Genomic DNA, 14,773 nt, shown 5'->3' with positions numbered 1-14,773 from the left:
GTGAGGGTCGGCCCGTAGGGGCGCAGCACCACTCACAAACACTGATTGGCAACTTCAGCTGTCTGTCGGTGAGGGAGGGGGCGCAGTGGAGCTGGTTCCCAGCGTCCTGCTGAGTGCATATATGGACAGAAATAGCACTGACCAGCACTATAGGCTCACAGGTTTTCAAACCCAGTGTTTTGCCAAAAAGTGATCGGCTGCCAAAAACTGTATTCCGATTTTTCTGTATGTTTTCTTTGCGTGACAACTTTGCTTATATATGTAAACATATTGTGGTGAAAAGGTTTTACAAAGGGATCATACATAAAATAAAGAAATTAAGTGTTTTTGCGAGTAATCTTTATGATTCTGCGTTACTTTACCTACATGTTAATCCTAAAAATTATTAAAATATCTTATTGGAGCTGTGATGTTATATTTGTTGTAATTTTTTCTTCCCTCTATCAGATGACAAAGACATTTTTAATGTCAGTGAGAATTTTGCCTGCATTAAAGGCTTTATAACCAATATAACCAAAAACTGATTCATAAGAGATGTTTGAAAGATTATAGGCGGTCAATTACACTGACATAGTACTGTTTAGGCAACCCACACTTTACATTCCCTGGGCACTCAAACCCTTTGTCCTTCGAGTCTGTATGCTACTGCAAATTTTGGTATCGATCCAATACCAAGTAAATAAAGGGCTAGTATTGTCGATACCAAGATCAGTATATGCTGATTTATGAGAATAATCATTATCAGATTTCAAATTCTTAACACATTTTAATGACACTGTGATCACTATCATTGTTATTTTACACAATATTAGTAAACACAATAAACCAATAATTCAGTGTTTCATGTATTTTGAAACTGGGGTTTTTGGAGATGTGTTGCAGATGGGCTATAGGCTATAAATAAAATAGACTTGACAGTCAGTCAGACATTTTTTATAACGTTTGAGGTATAGTTTTTCATTAAAAAAAACCGGCAGTAATTTAAGACAGTTCAGTGCAATACTGAACTCAGAGGATAGAAAGAAAGTATCAATCCTATCTTGCTAGTGAGCACTACCAGCGTCGGTATTGATGTTGATATTTGGCTCGATCGGCCAACCTGTACCTTTCAGTGTGAAATCCTCTCTAAATTACATTCTGTTCAGTTTTTCCACATGAAGTTTTTATTTTCTAAACTTTAGTTTCATTGTAAGAATGGAGCCTGCTCGAGTAGGCAATAACAAAGTCTCATACTCAATAACCCTGTTAGAGTCCTTGAACAGTTGTTTTTTCTTCTTCGTGAGTGGTCTACATTCCCTTTCATAAGAAATTAAGGACATTGAACATTTATTTTAAAATAATCTCCTCTACATGCAGGACTACAATGGTCTTTTTTGTTTGTTTTGTTTTTTGCTCAGTCACTTTATTGTGATACGGTTTTCTTTTTAGTTTGTTTCTTTACCCGCTGGGTACCATGGCAACCGTGGACGTACATCTTCCAAAAATAAATAATAAATAAAAAGCCCCAGCAACGAATAGTGAACTAATTCTGTTCGTATATAAACAAACTATAGTTTAGCCTGCTAAACATTACAGCCTGAAACAGAGAGAGGTTGAGAAGATAGCCACACATAGAAGCAACTTAGGTTGGTTTATTAACGTTATGGCTGGTGCATTATTTATTTTACCTCGTGTAAATTCTTATTCATGCCCAGTCTGGCTTTGAACTGCGCTTTTTCTCTCAGGTAAAGAGGATTCGTGAGTGGGAGGTAGCAGGGCCTGATGATGCAGAAGGCTGTTGCCCACGAGAAGCAGGGTGAAGGTATGACCTGCAGCTCTGACACCTCTAGGTGGTCCAGTCCCTCCGGACTATACAGTAGCTCTGATGATCCACAATACACCTCTGTGTGTGAGGACAAAGCAGATGCCAACCCATCATTTCAGTGGCAAGGATCAAAGCGGTCTAGAAGACTTGTACTTGGTAGTTTTCATATCTCAAACATCTCAATATCTAAATATTTTATATACAATTCCCTCTACCATGAGTAAAGTGTTTTGGGGTGTCCTCCTTCCTCTTCAGGTAATAAAGCTCATGGGGGCAGCATGCAAAAGACAAACCCTACTACAAACTGCTTTATGGTTAGCTTGCCTCCAATCAGGTCCCTGGAGACTCCAAAGTCAAGCCTGAAGTGCATCAGGGAGCTTAAGAACAAGGTGTGGAGTCTGCAGCAGCAGCTGTGTGAGTCCAGGACGGAGAACAAACTCCTGAAGAACGTGCAACATCGCCACACGGTGGCACTGCAGTACTTGCAAGACTCAGAGAACAGTGTTGCACAGGTGGGTTTGTGGTCTCTCCCACCAGTCTCTCCTGCTTTTCAGATTCATGTTATCAATTAACTGTATGTGTACAAAATACTGCTATTTTTCCTCATCTTTCTCTTTATAGTGCCTGTATACGTCCCTCTCACAAATAACATCAGTGTTTCTGTTATTGTCATAATATTGGCCATATCTGTTCACAGATTGAAACCAAGCACAAAAACGAGGCCAGAGCTCTTCAGCATTTGCTCCGTGAGACCCGCACCTGCCGTGACAACCTAGCAAGGCAGCTGAGGAGCACAGAAGACAAACTGTTGCACACAAGGGAAGCTCTCCAGCACCTGCAGCTGCTCATCCAGGATCACAACCTGCTGGAGCGGGAGGAGCTCACCCTGAGACTGGCCAAAGCCTCTGCAGAGCTGGAGGAGAAGGACAAGAAGATACTGGTACGAAGGAGCAGAGAGTAGAATGGTGGTGGACGATATAGCATCCTAAAAAAATATATTTTACATTAAACTTTTGCTTCTTTATTGTCTCTTCACTCTATTCTAGGACATGGAGAAGAATTTTGAGTTGTGCCAAGCTTCATTCAAGCGGCAAATAGTCACAGAGCAAAGAAAGATGAAAGAGGCGAGAAAAATATCCATCCACCTGCAACAGCAAGTATATCAGCTCACCAGAGAACTTGCGGTAAGCTGAAGGAGATGTGTGTGGTCATTATGAGGCACCACCACCACCCCCCCACCCCTGTTGCTATATAAGTCTGGGAGAAGAAAAAGTGAAAAAGTCTTGATTAGCATTTTTTTCCCATAGAAAAATAGCCAATGATCAACTGTAGAAACACAAGGTCTTATGCTTAAATAAAAATATGTAAACAATTTAAAGGTGCTGACTGATGATCGGTGTGCGGTATGTTTTTTACTCATACAGTACAGAGAGCGAGAAATGGAAAAACTTAACATTTACTCCCACCGACTCCAGAACGGGTCAAGCAATAGAGGTAAAAAAAAACAACAACAACAACAATCTGCCTTATCGCAGCTTGCTCATGCTTGATTGGCTGTCTGAGTGGTTTTGATTTTTAGGCAGGGAAAACAAGATGGTTCAAACAGATGGATTAGTCCTGCTCCCCATTGGCCCTGCAAGTCTCTTGGAGAATGAATATTCAGAGCCTGTTCAGAGACTGGAGCAGCAGGAGAGCTCTGTGAACTGGGTATATGGTTCAGTTACTCAAAAACAGAACATCCATCCATCCATTCGCTTCCGCTTATCCTTGTTGTTCCTAAAACAGAACAACCTTCTCATATACCTGTCTTTTATCATTTTTAAATTATTTTATCAGCAAACAAATTTAAAATCTTTCTCTTGCTTCAGGGTCATTACGGTCCAGCGCAGAAGTTTTTGGTTATAAAACATCCAGAGAGAAAGGGTCCTGCTCATTTGTCTTTAAAAGAGAATCACCAAGACGATGCAAAGATATCTGCAAGTAAGTTACTCAGTCCTAGCAAAGTGACAATTCTCTAACAATATACAATCAAGAAACCAAACACTGTAAAAGGGGAAAAAAAGAACGGTTGCGATCATAGTAACAGAGGCATAAGTTGTTTTGGCATTTTGTCAGGTTATTCAGTATTTTTCAAATTGAAATATTTGCTTTCAGATTGCAGTGACATCAGGAGTTCAGACAACAGTCCAGAGCCTCTAAATGAAGAAGATTGTATCAAAGAAAAGGAGGAACCAGAAGCCACACGGGCGCTCAATGGACCGGAATCCATAGTAAAACATCGGTTTTCGGACATCTGTTTAAATGAGAGCCCAGAAAACAAAAATAACGGAGACGCCCCACAGGTGCAGGAAGAGACGCAACAAACACAGCACGAAAGCACAATGGCCTTCACAATCGAGCAGCACCAAAGAGAAAAGAAAGCAGATTCCCCAGAATCAGAAGCAGCTACACCTTCAAACAGACCACAGAGAACCTGCACTGTGGAAGACCAGCATACAGCACTGAGCACTTGAGCCCACAGGAGAGCTCTGAGGTGGAGATCCTCAGTAGAATTCCTGAGCTTCATCTACCAGATGAGAAAACTGATGGAGGTGGAGCACACAGCTCTTAGACTGAATAAAGTGCAATTGAAAGAAAAGTGCGGGCTAGCTCATCATATGATTATTATGCAGCTACCATAGAGAAACTCCTTTCTGCATCATAACACACACAGTATGACTTTCTGAAACTTGTTAACAGCCTGTAAACTAAGGTTTTTCTACTCCAGACTCTTTATTTCATTACAGTAATGTTTGCTTTGGTTGGCTCATTCCCAGGTAAAGGTAAAATAACAAAACACACATCTTTTTTTTTCCTTTTTAATATAAATTAATTTCCACATTTCCATACCACTGTTTCAAAGCAATATACACACAATCAAATAGCCACATAATTATAAAACAATGCTAACAATGATAACACTTTTTATAGTAAACTACTGCTGCAGTTCAAGATCACCAAAATGCACTGCATTATTTTAACGTTCTTTGCTAGGATCAGCTGACTGAAAACGACAAAACAAAAACTGCAGCGTTCGTCATCAAAGGAAACGGTTGAGCAGAGGATTAGGAAACACTCTAGCTGACAGCATTCAGAGCCAGAGTAACTACTTTGTTGCAAACCACCAACCAGCATGTGATTCCTACTCCACCTGAAAAGGAAAAAACAACAAAACAAACAGCTGATGGAGCTTGACTCCAGGCGGAAAAGAACAGCACATATTGATGCACTACATGCATCATATGGTATAAAATCTACATATTACAGAATACCTGCACTGAAGTGAAATGAATTAGGTTTTATTATCAGTGGATAATAAAATCATCATGATTTCTATTAAGCTATAAGCTATGTGTAATTTCTTTTTGTTTGTTTTTTTAAATAAAGAAGCTGTTATGGATTTACCATCCACTTGATTAGGTATATCTATTCAACTGCTCCTCAACACAATTCTATTCAGCTAATCACATGGCAGCAACTCCATGAATTTAGGCATTAGTGATGGGATTTCCGGCTCTTTTTAGAGATCCGGCTCTTTCTGCTCGGCTCACTAAAAAGAGCCGGCTCTTTCGGCTCCGAATCGGATCTTCAGGTTGTTTTGTTGCTTTAATTATTTAATCATTAACAAAAATATAAAATTATGCAGAAAAGGAATTATTAATGTAAAAAAAGTGGTTATATTTATATATGTTTATATATGGCCCCTAGAGACAAAGCACGTACAAACTCTAAAGCATATACAAACTCCAAAAAGCACGTACAAACTCCAAAACACATTTCTAGCGTTAACTGAACTTCCAAAACAGAGCTACCCAGATCACTTAAATTACACAATTGAAATCATGTGCGTATTGTTTGTGTATTTATAGACAAGCACTCATATTTATTCAAATAATTAAAAAAAAAAAAATTCATTTACCTGTTACTACCACACACCAAATCCGGTTGTTGATACTTGCTGGCTTGTGTAGCCACTAGGTAACAAAAGCTCAACACTGCACCCTAGCATCCTGGAGTACTTCTGTTGTCTTTTTTGTACGTGATTCTGAGTTTTTACGTGTTTTGGAGTTTGTACGTGCTTCTTAGTTTTTACGTGTTTTGGAGCTTGTAAGTGCGTCTGAGTTTTTACGTGTTTTGGAGTTTGTACATGCTTTGTCTCTAAGGGCCACCATAAATATACTTTATTTATCCACTCCACATAAAATGTAATAAATAAATCATATAATACAAAGAACAACACAAAACACTGCAAACCACAACACAATTAAATATAAATTAAAATATTAAAACAAAAAGAAGATGCACATTCTCTGTCATATGGGCCTGCATGATTTCTGAATCCTTTATCATCTGCAACTGAAAATAGTGGATGATTACTATCCCTTTCTAATGTGACTTTGTTGTCCCTCGCTCTCTTTCTCTCTGGCTCTGTTCCTGTGCTACTGCGAGTGTAACTAACGCCCCTCCCCCCTCTGCCCAGCGCAAAGTACAGGCCGCGCATGCGGAGTTTAGCGGAAAAAAGGGCGAGAGAGAGGGTGAGAGAAAGAAAAAAAAAAAAACCTCACGGCTCCCAATAAGGAGCCGGCTCGCGTCGTTCACTTCAAAGAGCCGGCTCTAAGAGCCATTTCGTTCGCGAACGACCCATCACTATTAGGCATGAAGCTACGTGAAACATGACATGCTAAAGTTCAAAATGGGAACCAGAATGGGAATGAAAGCTGATTTAAGTGTCTCTGAATACGACATGGTTTGTGTCAGATGTGTTGGTCTGAGTATTTCAGGGATTTTTTTCCACACAGCCATCTGTAGGGTTTACAGAGAATGGTCTGAAAATAAGAAAATATCATGATTGTTGAAGTCAGAAATCAAAGGAGTCTGAACAGACTGCTTTGAGCTGATAGGAAGGCAACAGCAAATTTAACAACATGAAAGCACTGATAGATCCTGCCCATTACCAGTACTTCTGGATATTTTCTTCAGGTTCATTACTTCAGTTACCTCAGTATGAATCAAGCACACTATACCCATCTTTTAATGGCTGTTTCCAACAGAATAAAATGTCATGTCACAAATCATCTCAAACTGTTTTGTTTTTTTTTTTAAACATGACAGTTAGTTCGCTGTACTCAAATGGCCTCCACAGTCACCAAATCTCAGCTCAATAGTGCAGTTTTGGAATGTGGTAGAACAGGAGAGTCACATCAAGGACGTGCAGCTTGTGTGCATTGAGTGTATACTAAAGGCTATGCTATCTAACACAAACCTGCCACTCCTGTTGGGAAAGCCACGAGGCGCTCCACAGGAGCAATCCATCTACTTGGTACCACAGTCACTGGATCAGAGTAATACTTCCATATCAATGAAATCATCAGCGCAGCCTGACAAAAAAAACAAAACAAAACAAAACACAAAAACAGACATATAGTGTCAATAACAGCAAATAAGGTGATTCAACTACCAAAAAACTATTATCTGGAGGTTTTGGCCAGTGCTATAGGCTCACAACTAAATTAAAATACATTCATGCTTCTACTCGAAACCTCCACCTACCTGCAGTATGTAAAAAACAATGCTCACAACCCACTTCATTTTGGCTTGTTGAGCGGTTCTTGATTTGACTGCAATGGACAAGAAATATGCAACTGTTAGTCTCAACATATTAATTTTTCTTTATTTTGTATTGATACTGCCAGTTCCTTCAAATCAGACGGAACTGTCATTTTGTTTCACTTTATTATTTGACCATCCCAATGTCCATGGAACTGAAACCAGGATAAATTCCTTTTTTTAACCAGTCACAGGGTAACAGGGAAAGTTAGTCCATTCTTTATATGGTCTTTGTTAATACCAACATTACACAAAGTAAATCTTTGCTTAAATGTAAACAGACAGCAGTATTACTTTTTATTCAAGAATCAGGTGAAGACTAGAGTCAACACTTTGAGAATCACAAGACAGTGCGGTCAGAATAAAATCAACATAGAGAAGAGCCTGGGTGTAATGCTGATTGTACAATAATTTAAAATTGACAATGTGCAGGTTTTGGAATAGGTCAGCAAAGAAACAGTCTTTAGCAGCCTTTGTATTGCTAAGTAAGTTATCACACAGAATAGACAGTGTTTCTTTACCAGATTGTCTGGGTTCAACCAACCAGAACAAGAGAGAATGAACAAGAGAGGTGAAGAGTAGAGGGCAGGCAGGTTGGAGACAAGTGTCAGGGGTGATTTGTGACAGAAGGATAGCAACAAGAGTGAGAGGGAAGGTTCATAAGATGGGAGTAAGATCTGCTATGATGCATTGTTTGGAGATGGTGGTGCTGACAAAAAGACGGGAGCTCAAGCTGGTGGTGGCAGAACTGAAGATGGGAGTGACCAATATTGACAGGTCTGCAGTCTGGAGATATGGTTAGAGGCAAGCTAACATGGTTTAGACATGTGCAGAGGAAGCTGAGTGGATATACTGGATGAAATGATGTTTAATTGACTATGTGCACGTTAGCATATGCTACTTCCGGTGCGGAAACTCCTGTGGGGAGCTTTGTTTCCGGTGTCCTATTCACGCCCTTTTTACGGTCCAAAACAAGTTAAGCAAATGAATGAATCAAGCGGCAATTTACATTTCTATACATGTCTTGGGCATTTACCCAATATATCTGTAAATGATGTTCATCGACTTGTCAATATTTTTACCCGCGCCTCAGGGCAAAAGAGAAAAGTGATTCAAATGTTATATTTCTCAGCTGTCCCTCATTTATCGCGGGTGTTATGTTCTAAAAATAACCAGCGATAGGTGAAATCAAGTAGCCAATTTTATTTTTTGACGGTGCAAAACGTTTCGTGGACATACAGCACTGCACTTCAGAGTTACACTGCTAGCCATCGATGCAGCGATTCTGTACTGTACAGGAGAGACGTCACGGAGGAGATCGTCTGCAGCGATCAGGACGCAGGACACAATTTCATGTAAAAAAATAAGCATGCAAACTTGCACTAAAAAAGCTGCGAAACAGCGAGGTGAAAGGTGAACCGCGTTATAGCGAGGGACCACTGTAATTTTGAAGGTAAGTCGCAACATACCCTTGTAAATACTAATGTATAGAAACCCTTACCAGCAATCATTCATTTTTTGTGTGGCTTTTTTTTCACGGTTTGTTAACATGCTGTGTAGGTGTGTACTTGACTAGCTGATATCGACATAACGGGAAACATCTGGTTTGACTATTGTTCACCTGTAGTTTGAATGCTGAACATTTACCTGTTTAAATCATAAGACCAGTCACTATACAGATATGTGCTTCTGAATGTGGACGATGTGTCTTCTGCTGCAGTGATGCAGTTCTGCTTGTGTTGAGTGATGTAAACAACTGATCGATCTAAACTCTTTAAACGTCAAAGTTGATCATTAGATTTTTTATTACACAACAGTGGTGAGTGTTCTCACCTTCTGCTCTTTGTAACTTAACGCGACCTTTCCGTTTTCAAGTTTTGGACATGATTTTGGAGTATATCTTCGCAGTAGCGATTGACCGCAAAGTAAAGCTACCGGAAATGCACAACCCCACATCCGGTCTCAAACCAGGAAGTTAGCATTTTCTCGTGCACAGGGTCAATATGGAGTTGCCAGGCAGGATGAAAAGTGGAAGACCACAGAGAAGATTGATGGATTCAGTGAAGGAACACATGCAGAGGGTTGGTGTGACAGAAGTGGATGCTAATCCTGAGGCTATGGGGCCAAAAACAGTCACTTACCTCTAAAATCCCCCAAATATGTCTTCTGATTTTCTAATTTTTAACATGTAGCTCTACATTAATAGATATTCACATCTGTGGAAGACATAATATATGCCCTTTCAGAGTACCTACTACATATTTTCTGCTGTGTTCCATAAAGAAAAAGCAATTAGTTTTAACTTTTTAGAGCTCATCACTCTGTTGCAGTTAACTTCATTTTGAGGCTCCTGTCACACAATCTATCCTCTGAATCTCAGTAGGCACTTTTACATCTTACCATGTGTTTTCAGCTTGTCTGTTGTCTTGTTGATTTTGCGCTCCAGTCTGGCATATCTAGCAAACTCATCCATCATGCTAATGGAGGACTGCTCCTTCTTCATCTCCTGGATTTCAGCCCTCATCTCACTCTCCTGCTCAGCATCTTTCTGCACCATCTTTGAGAGCTTGAAGAAGGGGGAAAAATACTATCACTGAGCAGCCTGGGCCTGATTGAAATGTTTATAATTACAGTAGTAGTCCCTATTAGGCAGTCTAATCAGTACCTACGAATGTCAGTTTAACACTTTCCATGAGGATTTCCACGAGCCAACCTTTCGAGCTACAAACAATCTTTAGCCGTAAAGCTAAGCTGTAAACAGTTTCTTAACATTAAAGCAGGACATTTGGCGATAAAGGAGGAAAAGGAATCCCAGTTAAATGCAGCAACTACTGGATTCTCGGTGAAACCCCACCCTCTGGTTGTAGCTCAGCTATAACTGAGGAGGTACAGCAGCTATAAGTTAGCTTGACAGACGGCTAAGCTAGTCAACAACAATCCACCGTGTGTCCGACGAGGACACAGATAAAAATACACCGGCATTCAAACAACTTTAACAACAACCATATATGCAAACAATAACTCCTACTCACGAAGGAAGATATGGTCGGCAGAAGGATTTTCATAAGATTGCAGAGAAAAACCGAGCCAAGCACCAGGAGCCATGCAAAACCGGCCGCCATGTTTGTTTCCTTTCTCCTCCACTCAGCCTCCTCCTTGTTGCAGCTGTTGAGCGACTGGGCTGCTCGATACACTGACTTTAATAATTATCCCACTAAAGACGGGACATGCTGTTAGTAATTACGACTGTCTTTAAACACTGAAATAATGCAACGTGCATATATATGGCGTCCTCTTTAATAAAGGACTGGATAGGAAAAGGGGGAAAATGCAGGCACTATTTATTTATTTTTATATTCTTCTTTGTTTATGTGAACTATATCTCAAGCTCACCATTTGCCATGCATTATTCAAACCCTACAGGTACACACACACAACTAATACACCCTGCGAGCAGCCAGCCAAGCGGTTATAAAGTTAGATAAGGCCTGGATTGACTGATTGGCACACTGTCCTGCCCACACAGGTGAAGATGTTGTGTTTCAAAAATATGCTGCCTCATCCTCAAAGCCAATCACAGGAAGCAGTGGGCGGGGGCTCTGTCTTCCTGGTAGGTTGGTAGGATAAGGGATAAAATACACCGAGAGGGGGATCCAATCCGGTTTGAGCTAGTTCTGGTACTGCTCGGACGTTTATGTTAAGTTACAGTCTGCAGCTGGTGGAGGTGTAGGCAGAGGTGGCTAGGCTGGCAAAACAACAACAACTCCTCCTTTTGTTTCTGTAACTGTTATAAGAAAGGCAGTGTTCCTTTTTTTTTTTTTATTCCTGCCGTGCAACCTAAGCAACAATGGGAAGGAAGAAAGTAAGTGGAAATAAAATGTGTGCTTTACGTTTGGGTAGGCATGATGCAGAAATAGCGTTTTAAGAAACTGTAGCAGTTGTTTTGTGGTGTTAATACACGTATGCAGGAGCAATGCAATGCAACACGCTACAGCGTGTCCATGTGCGTGCCGTGGAGTCCACCTTTTCCTGCGCTCAGGTCTGTCGTGTCTCACTCGCCTGATACAGGGAAGTGGCGCCTTTTTACTTAGCACTGCTTTTTTCGCTCTCTTACGCCAGTCCAGTTTAAAGCTTCTGTTTTGTAAAACGTGTGCCCGGCTGAGTTTTAATAGTCACCAACTGTGCGCTGAAACAAAGGGGTGTAACCACCGTCGAGGCGCACAGGTTGGCATTTAGAGGAAATTTTTTTCGTAATTGCCTCCTTATTTATTTATTTACTCGTGCTCTGGGTTGCACGCGTGCCGTTTCAGGTACCAGCTGCACCTTCGGTCACGTGTCGCGTGTTTTAGTCGCATTTGCGGCCAAATTTGGCGGAGATTTTGACCTCAGGCGAGTGTGCGCGCACTGGAAGGCTGGTGCGCGTCACTCCTGAGGTGTGCAGTCCCTTCTCCCTCTCTCTCTGGTTAGGCTCGTTAATGGCAGTTGATGGATCCTCGACAGCACAGCGACACATCTGGCCGTTTTGATGTCAAGCGGAGCTCTGTTAGTAATGGAGGATGGTCTTATTTTTTCAGTTTAGTCACGCTGGTGATATACACAGTGACAGCAGGCGGAGCGAGTCCACTCCTTCTTTGTTGTGTCCACGGAGCTGCTGTTGCTCTGTGGGAAATAAACTCGCACCCGCCAGATCCTTTGAGTCAGCTCAAAAACGTGACCCTCCCCACGTACGGATTGCATAATTTCTTTGTGACTTGAGGGAAAGGAGAGGTGCCCATCCCCCCCCTCACCATCCCCACCTCTTTGCGTTACACACCCACTTTAGCTCACTCATGAATGGTTGTTGGTTTTGGCTCATTATGTTTCTTCCCCCCTCACTCTCTTGTCTTTCAGGCTACCACTGATGCAGATGCAAGTGCAGAGGTTAGTATTTCCACTAATAAATTCAAAACTAATGCTTATACCCAGAATAAGATTGATGCTTCATAGCCAGCTCAGTGCATCCCAGTCTTAATCGGTGGAGTTTTGAGGCCTATCGTAAATTGGATGGGTTTTAAAGTGCAAGTTATGTTGAGTTTGTGCAGCCCAAATTGTTCTTGTTTACCTGGTTTGTCTTAACTTGAGTGCACAGGTAAAGAGTTTAGTGTTTCTAATGCCCTAAAACGTAAACTATTCGTTCAATTTATTTCATTTAGGGGAAAAAGGAAGGACAAAAAAAATACTATACAGAATAAAGCAAATTACACTATGATAACGCTCCACCTATGCTGATTCAGTATACATATTGAATAGGAGCAGGAAGAAGTGCACACTTATTATAAACCTAAATAATAGCAATATAGATATTTCTAATGCTAAATTTGCAGCACAAATCAAAACAAACTCCCATAATGCAAAGTTTCATCTTTGCTCCCTTAAAGTACAAATAATGAAGTGCGTACAGAGTGCAATTATATCCACTGTGTGTCTTTGTCCCCTGTCCTGTAACCTCGAACCAGTCACAGCAGATGGCCCCGCCCCTCCTTTAGCGTTTCTGTCTAGGTTTCTTCCTGTTAAAAGGGAGTTTTTCATTCCCACTGTCACCAAGTGCTTGGAAATTGGGGATTGTCTGATTGTTGGGGTTTTCTCTATTATTGCAACATCTTTACTTTACAGTATAAAGCATCCTTAGGTGTCCTGTTGTGATTTGGTGCTATGTAAATAAAATGGCATGTCTGAAACATGCTGGAAGTTACTACTTCCCTTTGTGGGCTCATTTTGTCATTGTAACATCTCTCATTGAGTAACATGGGTTTTTTTTTCCATCATAAATGCTTGGGGGGGGGGGGCTTCTCTTCCAGAGTGCTTAACTGAATTAATGTGGCCTTCTGTGTTTTGTTTTTTCTTCAGCCAAGGAGAAAGTCTCAGAGATTGTCAGAGGTAAGTCTACAAAGCTCAGCAACGACCTTGACAGATTAATCTGTGGATTTTCTCATTGCTGTGTTTGTAATTTTGGAACATCATTGTGTGTTACAGAAAGAGACGCAACCAAAACCCCAGCCAGAAAAGACAAAGGTAAAAGCCAAATCTTACCATTGCCGCTATAACCACATAAAATGCACAGCAGGTTCATGATGCTTGGTTTGTTAATGACACCACAGGCACCCCCCAAGACCAAAAAGGTGAAAGAGGCAGCCAAGACAGAGGAGAAAAAAGAAGAACCTCAGGCAGAAAAGGAAGAGGTGCCAGCAGAAAATGGAGAGGCCAAAGCTGATGAGGTATTCCAAGTTTCCCTCTTTTGTGAGCGCCACGTGACATTTACACTGTCGCAAAACAGAACAAAATAAAAGTGTGTTTTCTCTGTTCTCCAGCAGGCCGCAGCAGCAGACGAAAAGGACGCCAAGGCTGAAGAGGAGGAGAAAGCAGCAGAGTAGTCGTGTTGCCACTGAACGCTCCCTGTACCTCCTTTGTTGTAAAATGCAGAGAATATTTTTATCTACTATTTTCTTAAGACAGCAGTGTTTTTAGGGATATGATTGCTTTTTTAAGAATAGTACGGTTTCCATTCAGTTTCACGGCTTCTGTGAAGGGAAAGTTTATTGTGTCCTTGTGATCTTTTTGTCTTGTGTTTAATTTTTTTCTTTTTTAAAGCCTGTTTACCCAAGACATTTCAGAGGTACCATTTTGGAACTTTGTAACCGGTTTTGGAAAATGCATCAAAATTCTGTGCTGGATGGGTAATCGTTTGAAAGTTGTGTTCTATGCTAAGTAATGCCTTGCTCATTTTCATTATCATCACAGGAAGTCATTGGGTTAATTTTTATGTTATTGTGTATTTGAGACCAATATGATTGATCCATGTTTTCTGCTTTGCTTTAAACTAAATGCATTAGTTGTACTTCTGACTTTTTTCCTATTGTGAAATCTGTTTGGTTTGGGGATTTCTCTACTAATGTAGTTTCCTCCTTTAAACAGAACAAGTTTCCTTTTGTTATAAATGGTATAAAATACCAATTAAAGTGAGGACTGATTTAACTATGCATTTCTCAGCCATTGTGTACTGTATTTGGCCAGAGGGATTTATTTTAAATGACCTATTTCAGATGTTTCTATTGTAAACCACTTAAATTATAGATATTAGGCATTTTAGTTTGAGGAATTTCTAAGTTACTAATTGTTGCGTTTTAATTTTTTAGATTTCTCAGTTAATTTCATAAGAGAATCACTGAAGATAACTTTATCGTGACATTTACACTGATCAGGAATAACATTATGACCACAGGTGAAGTAAATAACAGTGATTAAATCTCCATCATAGCACCTGATGGTGGGTGGGTTATATTAGGG

General features: G+C 40.5%; 2 protein-coding genes and 1 long non-coding RNA gene across 5 annotated transcripts; 2 read left to right on the top strand and 1 right to left on the bottom strand.

Moving 5' to 3' along the window:
* The first annotated feature begins 1,502 nt into the window (after positions 1-1,502).
* On the top strand, positions 1,503-4,442 carry LOC146504187 (uncharacterized). Of its 2 annotated transcripts, XM_085184245.1 has the most exons (9): positions 1,504-1,625; positions 1,725-1,960; positions 2,060-2,316; positions 2,502-2,744; positions 2,851-2,988; positions 3,229-3,298; positions 3,384-3,511; positions 3,673-3,784; positions 3,959-4,442. In XM_085184245.1, the coding sequence occupies exons 2-9, from the start codon at positions 1,762-1,764 to the stop codon at positions 4,315-4,317; spliced, it is 1,506 nt and encodes a 501-aa protein (XP_085040371.1). In that variant the 5' UTR covers positions 1,504-1,625; positions 1,725-1,761; the 3' UTR covers positions 4,318-4,442. The 2 variants fall into 2 exon arrangements, with proteins under 2 accessions (XP_085040372.1, XP_085040371.1); XM_085184246.1 differs by lacking the exons at positions 3,229-3,298; positions 3,384-3,511 and having other exon boundaries at positions 1,503-1,625.
* Positions 4,443-4,664: 222 nt separating this feature from the next.
* On the bottom strand, positions 4,665-10,966 carry get1 (guided entry of tail-anchored proteins factor 1). 2 transcript variants are annotated; one of them, XM_085184283.1, is made up of 6 exons: positions 10,844-10,966; positions 10,483-10,664; positions 9,851-10,016; positions 7,394-7,461; positions 7,107-7,221; positions 4,665-4,994 (listed from the first exon to the last, which is right to left on the bottom strand). In XM_085184283.1, exons 2-6 carry the CDS (start codon positions 10,570-10,572, stop codon positions 4,921-4,923), a joined length of 513 nt encoding a protein of 170 aa, XP_085040409.1. In that variant the 5' UTR covers positions 10,573-10,664; positions 10,844-10,966; the 3' UTR covers positions 4,665-4,920. The 2 variants fall into 2 exon arrangements, with proteins under 2 accessions (XP_085040409.1, XP_085040408.1); XM_085184282.1 differs by having other exon boundaries at positions 10,483-10,945.
* A 131-nt stretch (positions 10,967-11,097) lies between these two features.
* LOC146504185 (uncharacterized) lies at positions 11,098-14,464 on the top strand. The gene is made up of 6 exons (XR_014877873.1): positions 11,098-11,312; positions 12,341-12,370; positions 13,337-13,366; positions 13,463-13,501; positions 13,588-13,704; positions 13,798-14,464. It is a non-coding gene; the product is annotated as an uncharacterized LOC146504185 (long non-coding RNA).
* The last annotated feature ends 309 nt before the right edge of the window (positions 14,465-14,773 follow it).

The sequence above is a fragment of the Neolamprologus multifasciatus genome, chromosome 14 (assembly GCF_963576455.1).
Source record: "Neolamprologus multifasciatus chromosome 14, fNeoMul1.2, whole genome shotgun sequence".
NCBI lineage: Eukaryota > Metazoa > Chordata > Actinopteri > Cichliformes > Cichlidae > Neolamprologus > Neolamprologus multifasciatus.
Note: the sequence above shows the minus strand (reverse complement) of the source record. Positions and strands in the feature narration are given on the sequence as shown.

Coding starts and splice junctions, on each gene's coding strand:
- LOC146504187 (XM_085184245.1), top strand. CDS start 1,762: ATGATGCAGAAGGCTGTTGCCCACGAGAAGCAGGGTGAAGGTATGACC. Junction 2,317..2,501: donor CAGAGAACAGTGTTGCACAG/GTGGGTTTGTGG, acceptor ATCTGTTCACAG/ATTGAAACCAAGCACAAAAA. Junction 2,989..3,228: donor AGCTCACCAGAGAACTTGCG/GTAAGCTGAAGG, acceptor TTACTCATACAG/TACAGAGAGCGAGAAATGGA.
- get1 (XM_085184283.1), bottom strand. CDS start 10,572: ATGGCGGCCGGTTTTGCATGGCTCCTGGTGCTTGGCTCGGTTTTTCTC. Junction 7,222..7,393: donor TTGTTTTTTACATACTGCAG/GTAGGTGGAGGT, acceptor TTTTTTTGTCAG/GCTGCGCTGATGATTTCATT. Junction 4,995..7,106: donor TTTCCCAACAGGAGTGGCAG/GTTTGTGTTAGA, acceptor TTTCCTTTTCAG/GTGGAGTAGGAATCACATGC.